The sequence below is a fragment of the Trichosurus vulpecula genome, chromosome 4 (genome assembly GCF_011100635.1).
Source record: "Trichosurus vulpecula isolate mTriVul1 chromosome 4, mTriVul1.pri, whole genome shotgun sequence".
In the NCBI taxonomy this organism is placed as follows: domain Eukaryota; kingdom Metazoa; phylum Chordata; class Mammalia; order Diprotodontia; family Phalangeridae; genus Trichosurus; species Trichosurus vulpecula.
This window is the reverse complement of record NC_050576.1, coordinates 293,201,680-293,227,854: the sequence shown is the minus strand read 5'-3', so window position 1 is coordinate 293,227,854 and position 26,175 is coordinate 293,201,680. Positions and strand designations below refer to the sequence as shown.

Here is a 26,175-nt window from a genome sequence, read left to right as displayed (position 1 = left end):
ACTTTAAAACATTTTGTGCCACAGTTTTTACTCTTTAAAGTTCAACACCCACACCATTGCCACATGGAGCTTTGTCAGCATTTAGATTTCTGTTTTCTTCCAAACTTTATAATTTATCAGGATGGGGAATTCCTTTTTTTTCAGTTTTCTTAGATAAATAAGAGTACTGTTAAAGTCACATGGGCCATGATCCACAATTTTGTCTGCTTTTCAGAAATAGCATTTCAAGAATGTGGCTTAAACTACTATGTGGAGACACTTATCAAAAGCTTGTTTTTTGATTCTGTTGTTTCTATATTTGATTATTATTACCTAATATCTAGGTTTATATGTTAAAAAAATTTCTAAAAATGTCAATTTATGAACAGAGATGTGATTATTAAGCAATAAATTATTATTTTGTCTTCTCTAGAGTCCTTATTCAACCGACGGGTAGAGGAGAAATCCAAGGAGCTGCTTTTTACACCTTTAGGTTGGCATCATAGCAACCTGGAGCTCCTAAGGGAAGAAAATGGGGAGAAACAAGCCATGGAGAGATTACTGTAAGTCAGTAAGCTATTTTTATTTTCATTTCCTTTAATGAGTTCTTATGCAGAATCTCTGTTCTTAAATGAAGACTATTAGGTGAAATTTGCAGATAAAATTCCTTAAATGGAATAGCACAAGATTGCATAACTGAGTAAGCTATTTATTCCCTGTGGTGAAATATTCCACCAACTAGTTGAAGGAAGTCTTCTTTTTGAAGTTTGCATTATACTTCCATTTATGGACAAGGAACATAAGGAAGAATCTGATATACTTAAAAAGAATAAACTGACTTAGAACAACTTATATAATACATTTACTGTGTTCTTTCGACGTTATTTGTTGCATCCTGAATATTACCTTATAGAAGAAAGAACTGGAAATTACCATTAACCCTTTCCCTCTTTTTCTCCTTCACTAATATTTTTACAGTTCTGCTAATCATAACCACATGATGGCACTACTCCAACAACTGCTCCACAATGACTCATTATCACCATCCTGGAGAGATATCATTGTGCCAGTGGTCTGCCAGGTGGTTCAGACTGTCCGACCTGATGTCAAAAATAGGGATGATGACATGGATATCCGTCAGTTTGTCCACATCAAAAAGGTGAGCTTTATTGACTAATATTTTTTCAGAATTGGGAGGATGCTGTAAGAATTGGGGGTGCAAGGACAGTATCAAAAGAATGATAGAAGGAGGTGGGGGGAAACTTTATGTTGCTTTTGTTCTGGCCCCTAGGGATATTATGGTGCCCAGGGATCAGAAATGAAAGAGGAACTGAAAGGAAAGGGTGAGAGATGCATTGGGGGATCTTCAGAAATCATATACCTCTTCTAAAATATCCTTTCATTACTGTGATAGTAAGCTGTGACATGATTGTTATTTGTATACATAATATTGATAATATTTTGTTCCAGAATATTTAGCTTAGACCTTTTTTTAAAAAGTATTTAATTTAAAAAATATTAAAGTTTGTTTTACTTGATTGGTTCCTGAGTCCCAAAGTGCCCCCAATTCTTTAGTTACTAGAAGTAGTTATATAAAAGACAGTTATCCTAATAATGCCATTAATCATTTACTATGAAAGAATTGCATTGTGGGAGGCATTTTTATTTTTTTTAATATAGTAAAATATAAAGTATGAAAAAAGTAATCCCTACAACATGATCTGTTATGTCTGACTGAAATAGAAAATATTTTGCCATTTTAAAAAATGATAATTCTTACTATTAGATTCCAGGTGGAAAGAAGTTTGATTCTATGGTTGTCAATGGCTTTGTGTGTACCAAGAATATTGCACATAAAAAGGTATTGTAACTCTAGCAGAAAATATAGGAAATAATTTTACTGGTTTTTAATCAGAGGTAATATTGACCAGGTTGTTTTTTTTTCAGGTATTTGCCAGGTGGTATTTCCTTGATAAAGGAAAAGATTATGTCTCTATGTAATAGCTAATGATGAAAAGCCCAATGCAATAGGAAGAATAATTAGCAAATTCAGAAACTCTGGCCCTGTGTTCAGTCCTGTCTTTGTTAAGGCTTATTGTTTCTTTAAGAAAAATATTGTGCTTTATTAAAATCATAATTGACTGTTGAATTGAGTTTTGTGTATTTGAATTATTATTATTATTTATTTGTGTCCAAATTTCTTAAGTTGTGTATTTAAAGACAAAAATGCAAACTCAATTATTCTTTCCATTTATGGTCTATTTAAAAGAAAAAATTCATATCCCCCACAGAAGGATAAAGCTGTCTAATTACTAACTCATGGATTTGCAAACTGTTCTTTGAATTTGAACAGTAGTTTTTCATTAATCCATAGTTATGTTATATGAAGCTTTGCTTCAGGGTAGCACTCAAAGGGCTCTTCATTTCTTTCTGTACTTGTTAATGCAATAAGTGCTTGAAACTCATAACCCTAGAAGTGTTTTCAAAATCTTTTAATTTTTTTCTTAACTTTTAGTAAGGTGACATTTAACTGAAATGTTTTTTTAAGACTGAAAATTGAAAGAAAATGTGAAAGAATATTTCTTTAAGGTCTAGGAATAGTAAAATAATTTAGAGTATAAAATATGTTCATTCTTCAACAACTGCTTGTAGTTTAACATTTTTTTCACATTTTCATGGCATGAAACTACAGGTTATATTAAAAGAGTTGGATCATGGGAGAAGGATTTCTTAGGTAAAATGAAACTACCGTGAGAATATTGGCACACTAGCTTAGTGTTATAACCTATATAAGCCAAGAGAATTTAATGATTAGCAAAGATTTATAGTAAGGGAATAATGTTTTGTGGAGGGACTACACAGTCGGTAGAAGGGATAAAAATTGGGTTATCCATTCAAGCTTCTAGATACTTTAAATGATTAATTTTCTGCTTTTTTTTCTTCCTAGATGAATTCTTCTATTAAAAGTCCCAAAATCCTTTTATTGAAGTGTTCCATCGAGTATCTCTATAGAGAAGAAACCAAATTTACTTGCATTGACCCAATTGTTCTTCAGGTTAGAATTTATTATAGAAGTATGTGTAGAACTGCAGTTACTTTATTTTTGTTTTTGTTGTTGTTGAGTTGTTTCAGTCATGTCCAACTCTTTGTGATTCCATTTGGAGTTTTCTTGGCAAAGATGCTGAAGTCGTTCGACATTTCCTTCTCCAGCTCGTTTTGTAGATGAGGAAACTGAGGCAAACAGGGTTAAGTGACTTGTCCAGGATCACACAGCTAGGAAGTTCCTGATGCCACATATTTGAACTCAGGAAGATAAGTCTTCCTGATTCCAGGCCTGGAATCCATTGCACCACCAGTCTGCCCTATCATTTTATTATGTTAGGTATTTACTAATTCTGTTATTTTAGTCATTTTAATTGTAATAACTGTCGAATGAGGCAAAGACAGTAGTTTGTTGTCAAGTTTTATTTAATATAGTTGATCACAAATTCCTTTTGTAGTAAGTTTTCCTAAGCTGTTCTAAAATGAACACAACCAAGCAGCACGTATCTGAAGAAGTGGAATTCCAGATTACCAAGTTCTTTTCCCTAGCAGTTTTTTTTTAAATTAATACGTGGTTTTGTCTACTTTGTCAGCTTCCCCATTGGTAGAAGTTAATGATTGCTGCTAGATGATATTTGTGGAGTGTAATACTTGAAAAAAAAACAACTAGAAGGGGGTACAGATATAAATTAAGCACATGTTCCCAAAGAATGATTGCACTTGTTGCAAAATGAGTATGTAACCTCTTTTTGAGTAGTACTTGTTGCATTCTTTTTATTTGTACCCTCATTGCTCGGCACATCATATGTGCTTAATGAATATGTGTTGATTGATACAGGCATTGAAACAGATATCTTACTTTCAAAATCCTTTGGATCTTACTAATGCATTTATGATATTGAATTGGAGGCAGATATTTAAATTTAGTCTTTCATAAAGTATTAGAGGAGATACTGATGGATGAAACAACCTTACTTTGTTGAGATTAACATTAATGATCACATTTTATTGATAGTTATACTAATTTTAACAATTATACTTTGCATCATAATTGGCACATTTGTGGTTTATTATATTAATTAGGAAAGAGAATTCTTGAAGAATTATGTGCAGCGGATAGTTGATGTCCGACCTACTTTGGTCCTAGTTGAAAAAACTGTGTCTCGAATTGCCCAGGATATGTTGCTGGAACATGGTATTACTTTAGTCATTAATGTAAAACCGGTGAGTAGTAGTATTTCATAAAAACTTAGACCTGATTGAAAAATTATTGTTGTTTGTTTATTTGGTGATGTAGAATTTCTCAATTACTTTCCTGTATGTCCCTTTGTTCCTTAATGTGGATTAGAAGTGGAAATAGTGAGAAACTTTGGAGGACAGATAGGCTGCAGCCTAGAAGAAGTGGTCATTTTAAAAAAACAATTATTTTCTTTTCCCCTTCCTCCTTTTTCTGTTTTCCCCAAGAGTAGAAAGCTCAGATTTAAGAGAATAAAGAGTAAATATTTGTGACCTTAAAACACTCACTTGAGGTCTTGGTATTGGGCATTAAAGTTAATCAACAATATTTAACAAATATCCTCTGTATACAGATGACTGACTTTATGAGTTACCATGTTTGGAATTACAGAATAAATAGAAAATACCATCTTAAGTGATTTAAAATGGAGGAGGTAGACCAATTATCTGGGGGAAAATTCTGTGTGATTTCTTTTGTGTGTAGCACTTTGTGTAAATCAGCTGCCTTATGATGCCATTGATGATGATATGATATGAAGTATTTTAGTGTTTTGTTGAATAAATTAGTGTTTGATTTTAAAGAAAAAAGACCAAAAAATTCTATTTACATAATTATTCAGCTATAATGAGTAGTTATATAATTATAATGAAGATTTCCTTTTGATACTAAAGTGTTACCGATTTATTTTTTTGTTAGTTTTCTGTCATCTTTAATAAATCTTTATCTTCATTTGTGATAAGGTAATTTTTGTTTTCTAGCAAGTTTTAGATCGAATAAGTCGGATGACCCAAGGTGACCTGGTGATGTCAATGGATCAGTTGCTCACAAAGCCACATTTAGGAACTTGTCATAAATTTTACATGCAGATATTTCAGCTCCCTAATGGTAAGTAACAAATTAGCATTTTTCATTAAGGATTTAGAAGATATGGGAAATAAGTAAAATAATCATTATAATAAAGTTAAAGTGGTAAAAACTATTGATTTGCATAAAAATTAGTAAACACAGGCTACTGTATGTATAGTCGCTTTAAAAATTTTTTCTCATTTAGGGATATTTGTTTTTTAGTTGGTGCTATCCTTCTGAATGGTATAGTAAATCTGTCCTATTTGCTACCTAACCTTTCCCAACCTTTTTGTGACTTACAGATCAAACAAAAACACTGATGTTCTTTGAAGGCTGTCCGCAGCACCTGGGCTGTACCATCAAATTGAGAGGAGGCTCTGATTATGAGCTGGCTCGAGTGAAGGAGATCCTTATATTCATGATCTGTGTGGCTTACCATTCTCAACTGGAAATCTCTTTCCTTATGGATGAATTTGCCATGCCGCCAACATTAACAAAAAACAGTTCATTTCATTCTCTAATTGAAGAACAGGGAAATGATGGTGGTCAGCAGGACCAGTTTGGTGGGAGCCCCCTTCCTAGGGAGGCTGACTTTCTTCCTGACAAATTGCCTCTAATATCTGAGTCTTTATCTTCTGATGATAGTGGCCAGTTGGAATCAAGGACCCTGTTTGAGAAAACTTACCAGGAAAATGAAAGTGTTCCACAGGATAGTGCCTCTTTGAAACATCAGGAGCATTTCACTACGCCTGGACCATCAGTGATACCCACTTTCTTTCCATCGGTACCAGAGTCATTATTACCTATCCATATTGAAGAGCAAGATGATGCTTTTGATAATGAATCAGAGGCCTTGCCGCAAAGAGATAAGATACAGGAGCCCAAAAGTCAGATGAGAGTCTTCAGAGACCCTCTCCAGGATGACACAGGATTTTATGTTGCAGAAGAAGTGACATCTTCTGAAGATAGGCTCAAGACTCATTCTTTAGCCTTCAAACAAGAATTGAAAGATGTTATCCTTTGTATCTCTCCAGTAATCACATTCCGGGAACCCTTCCTCCTAACTGAAAAAGGCATGAAGTGTCCTACACGGGACTATTTCCCTGAGCAGGTTTATTTGTCTCCTCTACTCAATAAAGAGTTAAAGGAGGTAGAGAGCAGAAGGAAGAAACAACTTCTTAGAGATCTTTCCGGAATTCAAGGCATGAATGGAAGTGTTCAGGCAAAACCTCTTCAAGTATTATTACCATCCCATGAGCTAGTGAGCACCAGAATTACAGAACATCTGGGTGAGAGTCAGAGGTTGGGTAGAATGCTGGCAGATTACCGGGCCAGAGGAGGACGGATACAGCAGAAAAATGCAGACCCTTTTATTCAGTCGAAGGATATATCAGATAATTCTGGAGGACGATCTGGTAGCAAAACTGAGGGAGATGAAGATAGAATCCCAAGTCAGAGTGATGCAGTATGGTCCACAAAGGTAGGTGAGAACTCTTTGTGGGTAACCGACATTTTAGGTCTTTTTTTTTAAACAAATATATTAGAGGACATAAATTCATGAAGTGCTTTCCTTCCTAATTTGATTCTTATTTGACTTAAGCCATGTCAACTCCAATGCTGCTTATTTAGATATGAACAAATTAAGTAATAAAGCAGCAATAATGATTTGACAAGCCACACAGGATTTTTATAAGGTGTTTTTGATGTAAAATTGGGTAGTTTATAATAATAAATTTGAGGATAGTTAGAGAGTGGGGCCTGGAGTCAGGAAGACCTGAGTTCAAATGTGACCTCAAACACTTACTGGCTATGTGAATGCAGACAAGTCATTTAATCTCTTTGCCTCAGTTTCTTCATCTGTGAAATGGAGATAATAAAAGCATTTACCTCTCAGGGTTGTTTTGAGGATCAAATGAGGTGACATTTGTAAAGTGTTTAGCACAGTGCCTGGCACATAATATGCAATTTTTTTTCATACCTCTACTACCTCTCTATTAAGGAAAAAAAGAATTTTAATTGTCCAGTAGACTTTTAAGCACCTTCAGAGAAGAGACTTTTGTATTTGTCTTTTTATCCCCAGTGCTTTGTCCAATATATTAATAAGACTATATTAATATAATATAAGCTGATTTTAGTAACTTAGCATAGTGCCTGGCACATAGTAGGTGATTAATAAATACTTATTCCTTTCTTTTTCCCATTATCATTAGCATAATAATGATAATTATTGCTAGCGTTTACATAGTGCTTTATGATTTTTTAAGTGTTTTACATATCTCATTTGATCCTCCCAACAGCTTTGGGAAGTAGGTGCAAATATTATGCCCATTTTACAGATGAGGAAACTGAGACCAGACAGGTTAATTGACTGTTATAGCTAAGTAAATCTGTGGGGCAGGATTTGAATTTAGGTCTTCCTGACTCCTGGTCCAGCGCTGTATCCACTGCGCCACCTCAGTTGCCGACATTCAATAGATGGTTGTTGAATTGAACCAATCACATCTTTCTTCCAGAACCAACATTGTTCTTTACATTTAGTGTAGATTTAGTGTAGAAAACAATCTTTTAGGATTGTTTTCATTTATATGATACGTTATTCTCCAGGTTCTCTGTACTGCATCGGTTAATAGAAGTCTAAGCATGATTTTGAGACTTCCTCTTGTTAACCAGATTTTATTCAGCAGTAGTATTCCATTATGTTTTGGTTCCAGAATTTATTCTACCAAGTCTCCAAGTGACGAGTACTCATTGTGTTTCAATTTTTTTGTACTTTAAAAAAATGCCATGAACACTTTTCTTTACATGGTAGTCTGCTTTCTAGTATTGATGTTATGGTATGTGCCCGTGTCTAGGACTGCTGAGTCTCAAAGGGCATATGAATAGTTTAGTAACTTTTATCATAAAATTCCAGAATTCTTGAACTTATTCACAGCTTCACTAGTGCCTGAGTTTTTATAGCTCCTCCGGGAGGGACTGTTTCCATTTTTTTGTCATCTCTGCCAAATTGCTTTGTCAGGTAAAAGCTGGAGTTGTTTTAATTTTCATTTCTCTTATCAGCAATTGGAACATCTTTATGTGTTTATTGGTAGTTTACATTTCTTCTTTTGAAAACTATTCAAATCCTTTGCCCTCTTACCTGTTGCAAAATAATTTCTAGTTATATTTGTGTCAGTTCTCTACCCATCTTGGATATCAAGTTTTTATCAGAGATATTTGATGAAAAGATGTTTTTCCTGCTTGATAGCTGCTCCTTTCTAGCTGCATTGATTTTTTCCTGGTCAAAAACCATTTATATTTTATATACACAAGGACATTATGGTATACTTGTGAGAGGGCCATCCTTGGAGTCAGGAAGACCTAGGTGTAGGTCCATTGTGTCTCTTTGCTTGCTAGGAAATCCAGTTCTCAACTGAGCCTTTTCATTGTTTTTCTAACTTTTATCATACAGTTCACTGACTTCCTTATGTTTTATTGGATTTGTAACTATAGGCAAATCACTTAATCTCTTAGTGCTTCCCAGCAACTCTCTGAGGCTTTAAGTTAGAGATGAATTGTTTTCTATGTGGGGCACTGGCTAGTTTTATTTATCTCCAATCAGTTCAAATTGAAGATCTAAATTAACTGCTCTCCACAATAAAGCCTTATCTTTATAGTGCATAGTGTTTTTAAGGTTTGCCACAATCTTGTGAGGTAGATACCATGAGGATTATTATCCCTATTTTAAAGATGAAGCAAGTGTGACTCATAAAGGTTAAATGACTTGTCCAAGGACATATAGCTGATAATATGGGAAAGTAAGCAAACACAGAGCTGTATATACAAGGGAGTATATAATTAATGGGTAAATAGTATGGTAAAGACCAGACCTGCACAACTTGGCAGTAGGTAGGGGCCAAAATTAAAATAGGCTAAATTTCTTCAGCCACATAGGTTAGACTAGAGACAGACTGATGATGGTTGGTTGCCATGGGTCACGTGACAAATAGGAGAGTGTGCAGTGGCAACTCTACGTTTCTTGCAGGCCACCGAAATCCTTTGGTGGAACATAAGCCACCTGTGAGTCTTATGTTGTAAAAGACCTCTTAATACTGTAGAAGTTCAGAGAAGGTAGAGAGCTATTGAAAGCTAGAGTTCCTAGAGTTTTCATGGAAGAATTAAGACTGAAGTGGAGCCTTGAAGGGTTAGATTTATTTAGTAGAAGGGAGAAGATAGGACATTACAGATGAAGGTAGGAACGAGGAGAAAAGATGTAGAGGCAGGAATGAATATGGTAGGTTTGCGGACCAATGGGAAATTAATTATACTAGATTAGAGAGAAGTTATCATAGTAGAGGAAAATTGTTTGAGAATATAAACTCCTTGGAACTTAGAGATTGTATCATTCTTTGTATTTATATCTTTAGCAACTGGTACAGTGCCTGGCACATAGTGGGTGCTTAGTAAATGCTTGTTGATTGATAGGTTATGGCAGGGCCAGGTTATGGGGGCCTGGAACATTAGGCAATTTAGGTTTAGTACGGTAGGAAATAAGAACCCTTTGAAGGATTTTGATCAGGTAAATGATGAAATAAATGCTATTTTGAAATATCTTACTTTAATTAAGAAAGCCTTTCCTTTTTTTTGTTTTGTTTTTAAAGAAACATATCTTTGTTACCTGCTTTCTATTGTATTCCCTCTACTCTCTCTGAGAGTTATTTATTCATAATAAAGAATTTTTAAAAAGAGAAAGGGATAAACAAAAGTTCAGCAAAACTAACCAGTCTGTCAGACCCATCTGACATTATATGTATTTCCATACCAATGATCCCCCTGCCTCTGCAAAGAAAGGGGGGTAGGAAGGGGCAAACAGCCTTCTCGTATCTATTTGGGACATATTTTTGGTCAGTATAATTTTGCAGCACTGAGTTTTTATTGTTTTTATTTTATATTTTTGTAGTCATTTTATAGATTGTTTTCCTTATTTCACTGTTCGTTAGTTAAAAAATCTTGCCATGCTTCTTTGTATTAATTATGTGCATTGTTTCCTTTATTTATATTTGTTTTTTTAAAATTGTGAACTTAAATAGCACCCACATGAGCAATTTAATAAAATGCGGAACATAAAGAGGTTGTATATATGAAACTGTAAATCTCCATTTTATACATCTTAGCTTAAAAAGTATGAAACAAATTCCACATTTTATATTCTTTAAACTTAAAAAAAGTCTTATTTTATTTTTTCAATTAAGAAGCATTTATTTTCTCTCCTAACCCTTTCCTCCTAAAAAAAAAAAGAAAAGAAAAACGCTTTGTAACAGATATGTATAGTCAAGCAAAATACACTCCCATGCCCCAAAATATGTCTCATTCTGAGTTTAGTCCATCAGCTCTATCAAGGAGTAGCTAGTATGCATCATTAGTCCCCTTGTGATTGGTCCTTGTGTTGGTTGGCATTCTTAAATCCTTGAAGGCTGTTTTTCTTTACTATGTTGTTGTTATATAAATTGTTATCCTGGTTCCTTTGTTACTTTCAAAATTTTCCTACTTGTTTTTGCATCCACCTGAACTTTTTTATGCTCTTTTCTGTCACAGCATTAAAAAAAATTTCAATAGCTCTTTTTTAGTATAGTATCACTGTTGGTAATCTCTCTTCTCTCATGATTTCTAACCCTAACCTAATTAAAAACTGAGAAGAAAAAAAAGCTTCTTGTAACAAATAAGCATTTTCAAGCAAAATAAATCTACAAAAGGACCGTGACCAAAAATGTTTCTCCTATGCACCTTGAGTCTATTATCCCTCTGTCAGCATGTGAGTAGTTTTGTAGATCCTTTAGAGACATGGTTGGTCTTTGCATATCTCAGAGTTCCGAGTATCTTTCTTTGAAATGTTGTTTTCTTTGTATAGCTTGCTTTCCTGCATTTTCTCGCTTCACTTTTGCATCAGTTCATACCACCCAGGATTCTCTGCAGTTATCTCTCTTATTATTTTAAAGGTTACGGACATTTTACTTTACTTGCATAATTCCAACTAGCTTTCCAAAATGGTTTTACCAGTTTCATAGTGTCATCAAAACTACATCTCTTCCTCCATCCCTTCTAGCACTGATTATGTCTGTTTTATCATCCTTGCCATTTTTTGGAGGTGTGAGCTATTATTTTCGGCATTCTTTCATATGCTTAATAGTTTGCAGTTCTTCCTTTGAAAACCATTTGTTTGTATCCTTTAGCCATTTCTTTATTGGGGAATCATCTTAAGTATTTCTGTTCCTTGTCTATATCTATCTTGCATGTCAAAACTTTATCTGAGAAATATGCTGATATATTTCTCATTTGACTGCTTCTTTTATATTAGATGTTTAATTTTATTTGTACAAAAGCTTTTCAGCTTCTTAGAATCAAAAGTATTTTATCTTTTATAATTGCCTCTATCTCATTTGGTTAAGAATTCATCTCCTACCCATAGCTATGAAAGATAAAAGATGCGTTTCTTTTCTAATTTTTTTGTGGTATGATTGTAGTATTCAGGTTAATATTTTAATATTTGAGAGGTTGGTCTAAGCCTAATTACTGCCAGATGGCTTTTCAGTTTTCTTAGTAGTTCTTATCAAATTGGGATTTTTTTCCCTAAGTAATCCATGTTTTCTCGTTTATCAAACACTTGGTTATTGAGTTTCATTATTTCTGATTCTCCTTTGTCTAGTCTCCTCCATGAATCTACTTTTCTATTTTTTAGCCAATAGTTTTGATGAGTGCTGCTTTATAATATTGCTTGAAGTTTGAAAGTTCTCCTTTCCTGCCATTAAAATGTTTTTTCTTTGATAATCTAATCTTTTTGCTCCTCCAAATGAATTTTGTTATTATTTTATCCAGTTCTTTAAAGTAACCAATTGCTTGTTTTAATTGCAGAGCGTGAAAACTGTAAATTAGCTTCAGTAGAATTATCAGTTTTATTATATTGACATGGCTCATTCATGAACACTGAATATTTCTCGAAATATTTAAATTTTCTTTCTTTTATGATATTATTTTGTAATTGAATAGCCAAGTATTGAGTGTGTTTCAATACAACTCAACACCCGTTGAAGACATTACGTTTCTGAAAGGACACTTGGTTCTTCTCCACTTAGAATACTAATACGTAATACTAATACTTACACAGCACACAATGCTAATGTATTATGTCCATCATACAGCTCATTTCAGTTGCTCAAATAAATTTACTTTTCTGGGTAAGTTTTCTTGGTTTTAAGCCTGTTGTTGAGTTGTGTCCAACTCTTCTTGACCTAGACCATGCTCTCCATAGAATTTTCTTGTCAAAGATACTGGAGTAGTTTGCCATTTCCTTCTCCAGTGGATTAAGGCAAAAAGAGGTTAAGTGACTTGTTTAAGGTCACATGGTTAGTAAGTAAGGCCAGATTTGAACTCAGGCTGCCTCCTGTAAGCCTATATCTTTTGAATTTTAGAGTGTTATATTGCAGTGTTTCCTCTTATCAGATCTTATGTGATCCTTACTGTGGTTCCTTGGTACTTGAAAATCCTTTTGGGTGCATGCAGTATTTTTTTTTTTTCAAATGTGGAAGTTTGGGCTTTAGCTTTTACATCTTGAAACTTCCCTTTTGGAGTTTTTGAGAGGTGATTGGTGAAGTCTAGCTTCATTGTGCCCTGTTTTTTCAGATCTGTTGAACTGAACAGTTTTCATTTATCATTTCTTTAAATACAGTATTTTTTAAATAATTTTTTAATAATTTTAAATATTTTAAATATTTTTAATTTAATTTTAATTTAATTTATTTTAATTTAAATAATTTTAAATAATTTAAATAATTTTTAAATAATTTAAAGTTTTTTTTAAAATTCGTAGTTTTTAGGGAATTTGATTCTTTAATTGTCCCTCTGGCCAGTTTTCCAGGTCAGTGCTTTGTGATATCGATAACTTCCTTCCTCCTCCTCCCCTCCACCCAAAAATCTTTTGCTCTTGTTCCAGTATTTCTTACTGTGTTATGGAGTAAATGATTTCTGTTTAGCCTCTTTTGGTTTTTAGAGATTCTGTTATTGGGGTAAGGTTTTCCACTTTCTCATAAGATTTTTATCCTCCTGAGCTTTTGTTTGTTTATTTGTTTTTTTTTAAACTTCATACTTTGTTTCTTCTGGTTATTCATGTAGCCACTGTGGAAATCAAGTTTTTCTTTTGAGTCTCTACTGTTTGGGAGTTATTTCCTCCTTCTAGGCTGTTTTTTGGGGGAGGAAGGATAGGGAGATCTCTAGATCTACAATGATTTTTCTTGAATTGGAACTTTGTGCCTTGCTACACTTCTGATTGTAGTGATTGACCCTGCTTGGTCTCTCCTTGGGTTACCTGGGGTTCCTGTGCTAACCTCCTTCTCCATCAGATCTTTTAGGTTCACAGTGCTGAATCTCCAGTGCCCCCTATGGCACTGTTCTTGTTCATAGTCATTGTAAGGTCAAAGTATAGACTGTGGGTTTCCCTTTACTCTGGGACTTTGTCCTGGAAGCCTTCTGCTCTAGCTCCCATTTAATATAGAATCCTAAAGGCTAAAGATGTCTTTGACCAATTTGTGGTGATGCTGAGAGGCTTCCATCTTATTTACATTGGCAATGACTTTTTTAGAGGTTCCTTTTCCTTTTGTCTGTGTGCTGACATTTTTTCCCCCAGTTCGGGGTTGGTTACTCTTTGGTCTAGTGTTATTTTAGTTTTTTACTGGATTAGATGTGTAGGAACTAGGCTGCCTCTTGTTCAGGCAGCCATCTTAGGTGAGAGTTTTATTATCATTTCTTATGGCACATTAATATTCCATTACATTTGTGTACCACAATTTGCTTAGCCATTCCTCAGTTGATGGGTGTCCACCTTATTTGCAGTTCTTTGCTGCTATAGAAAATGTCATTATTATAAATATTTTGGGATGTGTGTATGTGTGTATATATGTGTGTGTATGTGTGTATATATGTGTGTGTGTGTATTATTTTTTTTTTTACTTTCTTGGGGCATAGGTATTAGTATACCTGCCTGCCAGTGGTGGCTATTATAAGGCTTTTGCCATCTTTGCTAACTTGCTGAGTGTGAGGTAAGTCACTTCCTTTTTGATGTAGACATGGTAAAATTTCTAGGAAATCACAATATTTTAGAGTTGGAAGGGATTATGGAAACCAACTAGTGTTACTTGCACATTCTTAGGAATCCTCACTTAGAACAAGCCCAGTAAGTGATCATACTTAATTTGAGGGCTTCTAATGTAGAGGAACTGACCGCTAGGTTTTTTGCCTTATAGACTTTTGTGACTTAGAACCAGTTTAATCTTTCTATATTATACTTACATCTTAAAATATTTGGATAGAAGTCAACAGGCATTTATTAGCCTACCACTATGTGCCAGGCACAGTGCTAAGGACTGGAGATACAAAGAAAGGCAAAAGCAGTTCTTGACCTCAAGGAGCTCAGAATTTAATGGAGCAAATAGCATGCAAACAACCGTGTGTAAGTAAGCAAATTGGAGATAATCTCAAAGGGGATGGACACATTCACATTAAAGAAGACCAGGAAAGGCTTCTTGCAGAATGTGGGATTTTAGCTGCCACTTGAAGGAAGCCAGGGAATCCAAGAGGCAGAGATGAAGAGAGAGAGTAATCCAGATATGGAGGACAGCCAGTAAAAATGCACAGAACCAGGAGACAGAGTATCTGGACTGCAGTGTATGTGGAGGGGGGGAGTATGTGGGTAAGAACATTGTAAAGGTAGAATAGGTCAGGTTGTGAAGGGCTTTAAAAGCTAAACAGAGCATTTTCTCTTTGATCCTAGAGGAAATAGGGAGCCATTGGAGTTGATTAATTTCGTGGCAGGAATGATGTGGTCACAGTTGTGCTTTAGGAAGCTTACTTTGATAGGTGGGTGGAGGTTGGGGAGATTTGGGGTAGGGAGACCAGCAGATTATTGCAGTAGTTCAGACATGAGGTGATGAGGGTCTGCACCAGAGTATTAATTGTGACAAAGGAGATGAGGGACTGGGGGCGTGGTGTTTGAGAGATGCTGCAAAAGTAGAATCAGCAGGGCAGCTAGGTGGTGCAGTGAATAGAGCACTGGCCCTGGACTCTTGACACCCTTGCCCCTCAGACACTTGACACACTTATTAACTGTGTGACCTTGGGCAAGTCACTTAACTCCAGTTGCCTTGCTTTTCCCCCTCAAAAAAAAAATTGAATCAGCAGGATTTGTGAATAGATTGGATATATGGGGCAAGTGTGAGGGAGAAGTCAGGGATGCCCCCTAGGTTGCAGGCTTGGGTGAGGAGGTTTATTTGTGGTGCCTTTGGCAGTAATAGGGAAGTTCAAAGAGGAGAAACTTTTGGGGGAAAGATAAATAAGCCGTTTCAGTCATCTGATGGGGTCCGAAATCGAACTTCAAAGAGTTAAGAAGACAGTGAGAGGAAAGGAAGTGGAGGCATCGATTTTAGACAGCCTTCTCAAGTTTAGCCACAAGTTTCCTAATTTGTAAGATCTTTCTCGGTTCCTTATTCTGTTATTCGCACATTCTAGCTGAGCTTCCCAGTTTCATGCAATTTGAAAATTTCATGAGCATTCCCAGCTTATTGATGAGATGTTGAAAAGCTCAGGGCCAAGTACGTTTCATGGGAATGGGGCCTAGGAGCTAGTATACTTCTTCTAAATTGACACTATGCAATTAGTATATAATCTTTGGGTCTAATCATTCAGCCAATCCCTAATCCTCTCAGAATCTACATTTAAAGAGTGGGCCCAGGGCAGATACTCATGATTTTCCACCTGGCTGCTCTTCTGCTAATTTTTTTCCCCAGAAACTGATCTTCCTGCAAGATCACATCACTGAAACTCACACTCACTCAGTAACCCATGACTTCAGGGCCCCTCTCTGCCTCTGATTAGAGAGGGTAGAGGGTAGACACCGGAAGGACCTGTGACCTATAGCTAGCCATCTATATCCAGCCTTGTAATGTTGTCAAACCAAATATACTCATTATAAAGTTGGTCTGGCAGGACCTATTTTCAATAAAGCCATACTATATTTTTGTAATTATTATTTTTCCGGGTTTGTTGTTCAGTTGTTTCAGTCATGTCTGACTTTTTGTGACCCCATTTGGTGTTTTCTTGGCAAAGATGGAGTGGTTTGCCATTTCCTTCTCCAGCTCATTTTTCAGATAAAACTAGGGCAAACAGGTTAAGTGACCTGCCTAGGGTCACACAGCTAGTAAATGTCTGATATCAGATTTGAACTCAGGAAGATGAGTCTTCCTGACTCCAGGTCTGGCACTCTATCCACTGTGCGACCTCGCTGCCCTTGTAGTTTTTTAGATAGAGGTTCACAAACCATCTTTTTGAGGGTTTGTGGCCCAGGGATTGAAGTCAAGCTCACTGACATACTTTGTAGACTCCTCTCTTCTCTTTATTTGGAAAATAAGGACATTTGCCCTTCTCCAGTCTCTGACACCTGCCATTCCCCATGGTCTTTAATGATGACATCCGCCAGTCTTCATTCACTCTTCAAATTTCTCTGCCTATATACTCTGGTTGAGTCAGTGTCGTAGGTATGGCAGTGTAGATGTCAGATATCCTACTAAGATGCATCGCCTTGTGAGTTTAGCTTCGAATTTCTACATAAGTTCTTTTTTTTCCAAAAGGAAGTGTTGGTAGACATAACAGAATAAGCTATCATCTCTGTGTGAATGAGCACCAAATATATGTCTTCCAGTCCCATATTTCCAGCTCTCTGTTAGATATTGCTGCCTAGAGGGCCTGTCGACACCTCCAGTTTAATGTATTGAAAACTGAATTATCTTCTTTATAAACCTGCACCTTCTCCTTACTTCTCTTTTCCTCTTGATTTTCCTAAAATTGCTGGAATCACTCCCCACCTCATATATCCAATCAGTAGTGAAGTCCCATTGCTTTTATATCTGCAGTACCTCTAGCATTCATCAGTTCTTCTTCCTCTTCATTTCTACCACAAATATTCTGGTTCAGACATTAATCTGTTCTCGCCTATTGTATTGCCATACCCTCTTAAATGATGCCCTCTCATTTGTTCCCTTTCCCTTTCATCTTTCACACTTTGGTCCGAATAATCTTCCTAAACACAATTCAGATGGTATTAAACCCCTACTCAAAGCCCATAATGCCTACTTTTTGCCTACTGAATAAAATGTAAGTTCTTGATTCTTTCATTTAAGGCCCTCCGCAGTTAGGCTTCAGCCTGTCTTTCTAGCCTTCTTGTATTATGGCCTGTCTGTGTATTTTGTATTCTAACCAAATATTCTAACCATTCCAAACTGCCGCTCATGTTCTCTCCTCTGCCGTTTTCATGCTTCTGTTAAATTATATGGGCTCCTGAAATGAACCTAGAACATCCTACTTTTCATCTTTGCCTGATGAAGCCCAGATCACTTGCTTGATCTTTAAAAAACAACCCCCCCCCCCCCGCCCCGAACAAAAACAAAAGCAAAAAACAAACCTTTCTAAAACTTCATTCTCTTCCTATTCTAATTGGTTCTTCACTCAGTTGCTGAATTAATTATGTCACTCTACTCTTCAGAACCTTTTAGGTACTTAGGCTGCTCCATGTCTAGAATGAATTCCCTCTCATAACTGCCATTTCTTTGTGTTGCAATTTCTCCTTGCAAGTCCCTCTTTTGGCTTCTTCTCCTATGTGGAGCCTTCTCTGACCCTCCCAGGTAAATAAAAGTGATCTTTCTCGCCTCATCTATATCATAGCACTTTGTCTGGATTTTCTTTTAAATTTACCTTATTTTCCTTTGTCTCATAGTTACTTATGTGTGTATGTCTCTGTGTCCTCCCATTAGATTGTAAACTTGGAGAGGAGGGCTCATGTCAAGTGTCATTCTATCAAATATTAATGTGTGCAGTGCCTACACCCATTAGGTGCTTAACAAATGTTGGGTGAAGAATAAATTAATATATAACCATTTTGTTTATGAGTGAGAATTTGGGAAATGAAATACAGGAATCAACAAAAATACAATGATTGCATCTTATATCACAAAGGAATATACTATAATTCACGTCAATTTCTACATATCTATATAATATATGAAATCAAATGTCTGGGCAAAAACAAACACCAAAATAGGTACATATGTAAATACATTTCAAAGTAACATAATTTCATTGGTTTGGGTATTTTTCACATTGAAACCAACTACAGTTCTTCCTTAACTCATCGTAGTTGATCTTCTGGACTGGCTGTGGTTTTGAACAATTCATCAACTTGTGGCCAACCTGGTGATGAAACTATCTGGACTTAGGCTGATCATTGGACAACAGGAATATATTGTGCCACTAGTCTGTACTTGGGAGATTTTCCAGTTGGGTGGAAGACCTTTTAGAATTTATGCTTATGCTCTATTGGTATAGCCTTCAACCACGCAGGGTCACGTATATGACACTGTGAATTATTGAAGTAGGACTTCAGTATATCTCACATTGATGGGTATTTTTCCTTAAAATAATTATCAGTTACTAAGCTGTGACTTCATGTTTTTTAGGTGGACTGTCTGAGTGCTGTCAACCACCAAAGGCTTTGTGTGCTTTTTAGTAGTTCCTCTGCCCAGTCCAGCAATGCTCCCAGTGCATGTGTTAGTCCTTGGTAAGAATTTTTTTTCTATGCTATTGTATGCATTCTTTAATTTTGAGTCACTTTTCCTTGGGTGAACGAATAGCATTTAGTAAATTATTGTTTTATGTTAGTTACAGTGAATATGCTGTTTTTCCAAATTCGTTGTTAATCTTAGATATAGACATTAGGAATTGTTTTTAGTTGTAAGAGTTCATTTATGCCATATTGAAGGAATTGGAACTGTGGCTTTGTAAGTAAAAAAAACTGTTTTTTTTTTTGTTTGTTTTTTAGTGAATCTAAATATTTAAGAAGTATAAAAACAAACACACTCCTCAGTGTTGGGTAGTTTGGGAAGTATGAAAAGAATAAAATTTTCCCATATTGTGTGGTCTGAGGGTTGGTTTGAAAAATTTTCATTTCTGATTAAGTGGTTAACTTTCAGACATCAGTTTTATAAAAGTAGCACAGGCATACCTCATGTTACAAATAGATTATGTTCCAATAATCTTTTTGTCTAAGTAGGTGGTTTGGCATTCAAAATACCCTTTCTTATAGAATGGTTAGTTTTGCTGAACTTTTTTTCCCCCTTTCTCTTTTTAAAAATTATTTATTACTAATGTTATTAATGAAGATGGTCTCTATGATGGTCCTCAAAATCCTGTAGCTAAACTATTATCCTAATAGTCCACATTGTAGTGACTAGCCCAAGGAGATGAGACCAGGATAGTGAAAAGATCTGAAACCTTGGGAAGCAGGTGATATTATTGCTTCCTTTTTACAGATAAACTGAAACAGGTTAAATGGCTTCCCCAGGGTCACCCAAATAGTGTGTCTGAGGCTGGATTTGAACTCAGGTCTGTCTGATTCCAAGTTCCAGCACTCTATTCACTATACCACCTAGCTGTCTTTTCAGAATGGGTAGAAAACTTTAGAAGGGATTGGATGTTTTAGGGAGGCTTAATATGAGAGGGGGAAAAATCCCTTCCCAGTAATTAGAGCTTAGGATCAGAGGATCATATATTTAAAGCTAGCAGGATCTTCAGAAGCTTTCTAGTCCAATTTTCATTTGATAATTGGGGAAACTACAGCTCAGTGAAATTAAATCACTTGTTCATAGTTGACTGAACCACTACAACACACAGTCTGTAAGTATCAGAGAGTCAGGGCTTAAACCTAGGTTTTCTGATACTTTCTATGCTACCGGATCTTGTAAAAGGAAATCTGAGGTTTCTTGTAACGTTGATAACCTAAGACTCTTGCCCTATAGAACTTTATCACTTACAATATCATTTCCTGTGAGAAAATGCATTCTAGGTTTTGGCTGGGGATTCCAAGGGCACATCTTCCTCCCCAGGATTTGGGACTTTGGCAAGGAATAGTAGGTCTCCTAACCCATACTCTTGAGCTGGATAGGTTCCTAAGGTAGCTTTAGTATGATTATGAAAAGCTGTTTGCAGCAAGGGAACCAATTAGATAATCTTTGACTCAATTCAGTACTTAGTGTCTACTATGTACTAGGTACTGTGCTAAGTGCTGGTGATACAAAAAGAGGCAAAAGATAGCCGCTGCCCTCAAGAAGCTTACAATCTAATGGGGGAGACAGCATACAAACAAATATACAAAGCAAGCTATATAGAGGATAAATAGGAATTTAAAGAGGGAAATCACCTAAATTAAGAGAGGATAAGGAAGGCTTTTTGTAGAAGGTGGGATTTTAGTTGGGAGGTCAGTAGTCAGGACAAAGGAGGGGGAGAGTGTTCTAGGTATGGGGGAAGGCAAAGAATGCCCAGAGCCAAGAGATCATAGATCATTGAATTTAGAAGTGGAAGGGATCTCAGAAATTATTTAATGGAACCCTCTTATTTTACAGAAAAGGAAACTGAGGCCCAGAAAAATCAAGTCCATTAGGTTGTGAGCTCCTTGAGGATAGGGACTGGCTTCTGCCTTTTTTTGTAACTCCATTGCTTAGTGCAGGGCCTGACACATAGTAAGCACCCAGTACATGGATAGTGACTACTGACTGTTAAGAGACTCGTATAGGGTCACACTGATTGTAAGAAGAGCCAAGATTCTAAATCCTGGGCTTGCCATTCCAAATCCAAAGCAGTAATCAAGAGTTCCATTACATGTGATAATACTTAATCTCCTTGTGATGGAACCTTTTAACATTCACAGCTGGCAAAAAAAAATATCTTAAGCCAACTCAATCCGTTTTACTCTCTGCTGATAACTAATATCATGTTTAGTTCTTTTTATTAGATAACTTTAGAAGAAACTTTTGGGTGTGGCACCAGGAATGGAGTCAGATGCCATAGATTTATCTAGTTTGAACTAGTTTTTCTAGATGAGGAATTAAGCCTTTTATGAAATTGCTTCTATTAGTGCTGTATTGTAAACACAGGGTATCCCAAAAAGTCTTAGTGCAGCTTTAGGCTTTACTAGCTTATTAGTTTAAGATTTGCACTAAAACATTTGGGATGCCCTTTACTCCTAACGAGAATACTCAAAAGTCTTGTGAAATTTCTGGGCAGCACTAGTTCGTTTAATGTGCTTTTGACATAATATGTATTTCTAATATTTCTTCCTTTAGGATTGTGACCATGGAGTTTTATGGGAAGAATGACCTCACTTTAGGAATATTTTTAGAGAGGTATTGTTTCAGGTAAGAAGTACTTTTCCCATTCTATCTACTTTTTTCCTCATACTTTGAAGTACAGTGGGGAAGAATGCAGATTATGATTTAGGAAGTAAGACTTCTGAGTGACGTCCTTGTCAGGACATTTTCTGTCTTGATTTTGTACATGCTAAATCACAGTATACAGAAGCTTCCTTGTTTTACCAGGTAGCTCTTTCCTCGATTCTGTGTCTGTCATCTCTTTACCATACCGTTTCCAAGATTTACTCAGGAATTGCTTATTTTAATAATGAGTAAAATGATGAGCTGTCAAAGATTCTGAAGATAGGAAGCTAAGCTAGATGATCTCTTCAGATATTTCCCAAATCTGTTTCTTTGATAGTGATAACAGCAAGTTTTGTTACAGTTGTGAACAGCATCTCTATGAGGCGGGTAGCATGAGCAGCTTCACTTTTCTAGGTGAGGATATTGTTACAGAACCAGTAACTTAGAGAACTGGGAATAAAACCCACATCTTCCAAGGCCAGTGTTGGTTGTTTAAAATTCATTTCCTAAGTAGTCCAGACCTTTAGGCAAGGAAGGAGTTGGGAGTGAGTTTGGGTGGGGCAGTTACTGTAAGGCATTTACTAATCTATATGTACCTCAAGGATTGTCATTTTGATCTTTAGCTTCAACAAAGTATTGTAACTCAATATAAAGCATACCTTATATAGGTTACTTGAATAAATTACAGGGCCAGCTAGGTGATGCAGTGAGTAGAGCACCGGCCCTGAAGTCGGGAGGACCTGAGTTCAAATCTGGCCTCAAGACACTTGACACATGTACTAGCTGTGTGACCTTGGGCAAGTCACTTAACCCCAATTGCCCTGCCCCGCCCCCCAAAAACATGAATAAATTACACGTCTCATGTGTATTACTATTTTTCGTATGTATAGGTGTTGTTATGATTTACAAAATATAGCTTTGTTTTGAAGCGTTGCTGAATTTATAGTAACTTTTTGTCTTTTTTTCTCTATCCGTGGATACCAATAGTAAAATAACTGTTTAAGGTCCTTCACATAGTGTTTTTGCTAAGAGAGGACCCTATCTCAGACTTGAAACATTTGGGAACCACTGTATTTCATCATATCACTTCTTTGACTGAAGGTGTGGAAAACCACTTTTCTGAATCCACACTATCTTGAATGAATGGATTTAAAAGGCTTTGTTTACTTTGCTTTTAGTCCTGGTTGACTTTGTGTTTTTCTTAAGATATATAAAATCTTGGTGATAATCTATAGGGGAATTTATTTTTTCCTGAGTTTTCTATACTTACTTTTAGAAGTCTGAATGAGTTACTGCCTAAATTCCTTCATTGTTTCATTTAAATGTCATATTTAGTGTATTAAGCTTGTTTGTTGCTTTGTTTTATAGTGAAACCACCCATAGTTGCTAAGCTTTCTCAATCTGATGTTTGTTAAATGTATTCTGGCAAGGTTTTCCATTTCATGACCTATGAAGAATTTTCTTCATTTCTTTGTCACAGGCCTTCTTACCATTGTCCCAGCATGTTTTGTGATACTCCTATGGTACATCATATTCGTCGATTTGTGCATGGGCAAGGTTGTGTCCAGATCGTACTGAAAGAATTGGATTCTCCAGTGCCTGGATATCAACACACAATTCTTACCTATTCCTGGTGTAGAATCTGCAAACAGGTAATATAGTATAGTGTGTAATGTTTCTTAACATTCATTTACCTGTTTGGCTTGTCTTGTATTTTTTGTTATTGTTTTTAAGCCCATAGTATGTAATAGATGGGCATAATCATTTATGTCTTGTTAATTTTGTTTCATTTTTCTAGCCTTCTTTACTCAATTGTTATGTATTTGTTTTTATATATACTTTGAATATTGTACTTTTAGAATTGACCAGCTGCCTGTAGATTTCAGTAGCCCTAAACAATGATCAGTTAAAATAATGCTTTTTTAGTGTGTGTGTGGTAGAATTAACATCACATATTTCTTAAGTATATTCTATGGGCAAGGCTATGTGCTAATAGATCTTAGAGATGCAAAGGCAAAATTTAACCATCCTTGTCCTCAAGCAGCTCATTGTAAGCATCTAGCTCACAGAGAGGTTAAGTATAATATGTGAGGGAATGAAAGGAGCAAGGGAGAAATCAAAGTACATGGGTGATTGTAGTGCTGGCGAATTCAGATAAAGAGTGCTGATACAGATTGCCAGACTTGTATTGCTACTCATGAGGGGAGGAGGACGTCATTGTGTGGCTTCCCCTGCTCGCTGTGGGCAGAACATGGTGGTGGGCTATGTAATCATTGCTCCATTTAAAGGCCCAGAGCTGCTGGGGCTGAACCTTATATATCATTTGAGACATGAGAGCCAGTATGATACCAATGGGATAATGCCCTGTTATCTATAGAATTAGTAAAGTGAGAATATTTACCAAAGTACCTAATTAAGGAGGGAGTAATGCAGAGCAGGGAAGTAGGAACAGTAACCTAACAGTGCCATTCTAGCCAGAGGCTGAAATGGAGAGTTGGGGCACACGGGTCAACCCAGGTTTCACCAATAGATAGAACTATTTGAGGAGGAGAAGACCAGCAATTTGGAGGATCAAAGGTTTTCAAAGGAGGGTAGCACCCAAACTGAATGTTGAAGGATAAGGATTCTGAAAGACAAAGGGTGAGTATAGGGAATACTATTCTAGGCAAAGAAAAAGCAGGAAAGCAGGAGATGGAATATAGAATTTGAGGAACAACTATAGTTCACTTTGACTGGAATATAGAGTTCATGGCAGAAAGAAACTCAAAGTAAGCTTTTGGAGGATCTTAACTCCTAGGCTAAGGGATTTGTGTTTTATCCAGATGTATTAAGGAACCTCGGATGGATTTGATAGGGTAGCGATGTTCAGACCTCTGCTCATCAGCCTCATTTGGGCAGCTACGTGAAGGATAAGTTGGGAAGGGGAGAAGCGTGGGAGGCCCTTAAATAATTTAGGACAGTGAATAGTGATGAAACCTGAATTAGGATAGTTGCAGTTTTGAATGGTCAGGAGCCAAATGTAAGAGATGTTGTGGAGGTAGAAAGAATGAGACTGGTCACCTGTGATTAGATGGTGGTAAGTGAGGTGATTGGGGAATGATTCTGTGGTTTCAAATCTGAGTGACTGGGAGGATGGTGGTATCCTCAGATGAAATAATGAATGAGTCTAAAGTGCAACATAATACCTTGTCCCCAAAATTCATTCTTTTTAATTCTTACTTCTTTTGAGGGTATCACAATCCTCGCCATCATGCAGATGTAAAACTTTGGTGTCATCTTTAATTCCTCACTTGCCTTCATCCCACACATCCAATCACTTGCCATGTCTTGTTGATTATAGTTGTGCAGCTTCTCCTCTGTCTGCCTCCTCTTTATTCAAACAACCATTACCCCGGCTTAGGCTCTCTTTGCCACGTGACTGAATTATTGTGTCCTTAATTGGCCTCCTTGCCTCAAGTCTTTCTTCTTTCCACACTCTCTTCCACATAGTTGTCAAAGTGAAATTCTTAAAACCTAGGTCTGACCACATCATTCTCCTACTTTGTAAATTCTGGTGATTGTCTGTTAAAAAAATATCAGTAATGTGAAATTAGAGAGCATCAATGTCTGTCTTGCTTTGGCTTTTAATTTAAACCAGGGCTGTCCAAAATGTGCCCTGCAGTGTGATTTATGCAGCCTGCCTACAAGCATAGAAATTTACATAAATGCTTTAGTAAAGGAAGCCAAGGTACAGCTCTCACTAACATGGCAATCAAAATATATTGTCTATTGTTTCAATAAAAACCTAAGGTTGGACAGTCCTAATTTAAACTAGAGCTTTAAAACATTTCTGTAGTTGATTAGAACAGGAAAAGTTATAGAACATTACCAGCCTTTTCTATTTTCTCCCATTTGTTTATATTTTGAACATTGAATAGATTTTTTAAAAGGTTGATGGTGAGCACTAAAAACTGGTGGTTATAATTGGCACAAAAAAAATGATTGATTATCAAGTCCCTCCTGTCTCCCTCCTCCCTGCCATGAAGATATTCTTTTATTTCCTTGTGATACAAGAAGTATGCAAAAAACTTAATTTCTACTGACTCAGTTGTAATATTTTATGATTATTTATTAGGTCATTTATTGTCTGCTGAATGTTTTATAATATCATATCAAAGCAGGTATAACTCATGGATTGAATGGGGTATGCATATGAATAAATCTGTCAGATCCTTATATCCAAAATGTCATAATGCTTTGTTTTAAAAATCCAACTAATTGCTATATCTAAGCATATTCTGAATTTTAGGTAACACCAGTTGTTGCTCTTTCCAATGATTCATGGTCAATGTCATTTGCAAAATACCTTGAGCTTAGATTTTATGGACACCAGTATACTCGGAGAGCCAATGTTGAACCATGTGGTCACTCTATCCACCATGATTATCATCAGTATTTCTCCTATAACCAAATGGTGGCTTCCTTCAGGTAAGATTTAGAGAACTATAGTTTCTAAGGTCAAGTTGTACTTTAACTTCTTGATTTTTTTTTTGTGTAGTATTTCTGTTGTATTGGGAAGAAACCATAATGGATTCCAACATGAGAAAAGTTGGCTTCATATCTTAAATATTTTCCAAAGGCCTTTTTACTCCAAGCTTATTTTCCAGGAATGTTGAGCAGCTTGTGCTTAAGTCAATGACTGAGTATGGGGAACAGTGAGTACCCAGTTTGATTGGAATGTAGAGTAAGGAAAGGGGAGTAATATACCCTTAGCCTGGAGAGAGTGTCTAGAATCAGATTGTGGAGTGTTTT

The 26,175-nt window shown here is 36.1% G+C and overlaps 1 protein-coding gene across 1 annotated transcript in view; it reads left to right on the top strand.

The window, feature by feature from the left end:
* PIKFYVE (phosphoinositide kinase, FYVE-type zinc finger containing) overlaps window positions 1–26,175 on the top strand; it is a 97,955-nt gene that overhangs the window by 44,152 nt on the left and 27,628 nt on the right. The window contains exons 13-23 of the mRNA XM_036754216.1: window positions 413–542; window positions 958–1,138; window positions 1,766–1,840; window positions 2,927–3,034; window positions 4,105–4,245; window positions 5,017–5,143; window positions 5,407–6,584; window positions 18,634–18,734; window positions 21,295–21,366; window positions 22,865–23,036; window positions 25,673–25,851. Coding sequence (XP_036610111.1) covers window positions 413–542; window positions 958–1,138; window positions 1,766–1,840; window positions 2,927–3,034; window positions 4,105–4,245; window positions 5,017–5,143; window positions 5,407–6,584; window positions 18,634–18,734; window positions 21,295–21,366; window positions 22,865–23,036; window positions 25,673–25,851 — 2,464 coding nt within the window. The remainder of the gene's footprint in view (window positions 1–412; window positions 543–957; window positions 1,139–1,765; window positions 1,841–2,926; window positions 3,035–4,104; window positions 4,246–5,016; window positions 5,144–5,406; window positions 6,585–18,633; window positions 18,735–21,294; window positions 21,367–22,864; window positions 23,037–25,672; window positions 25,852–26,175) is intronic.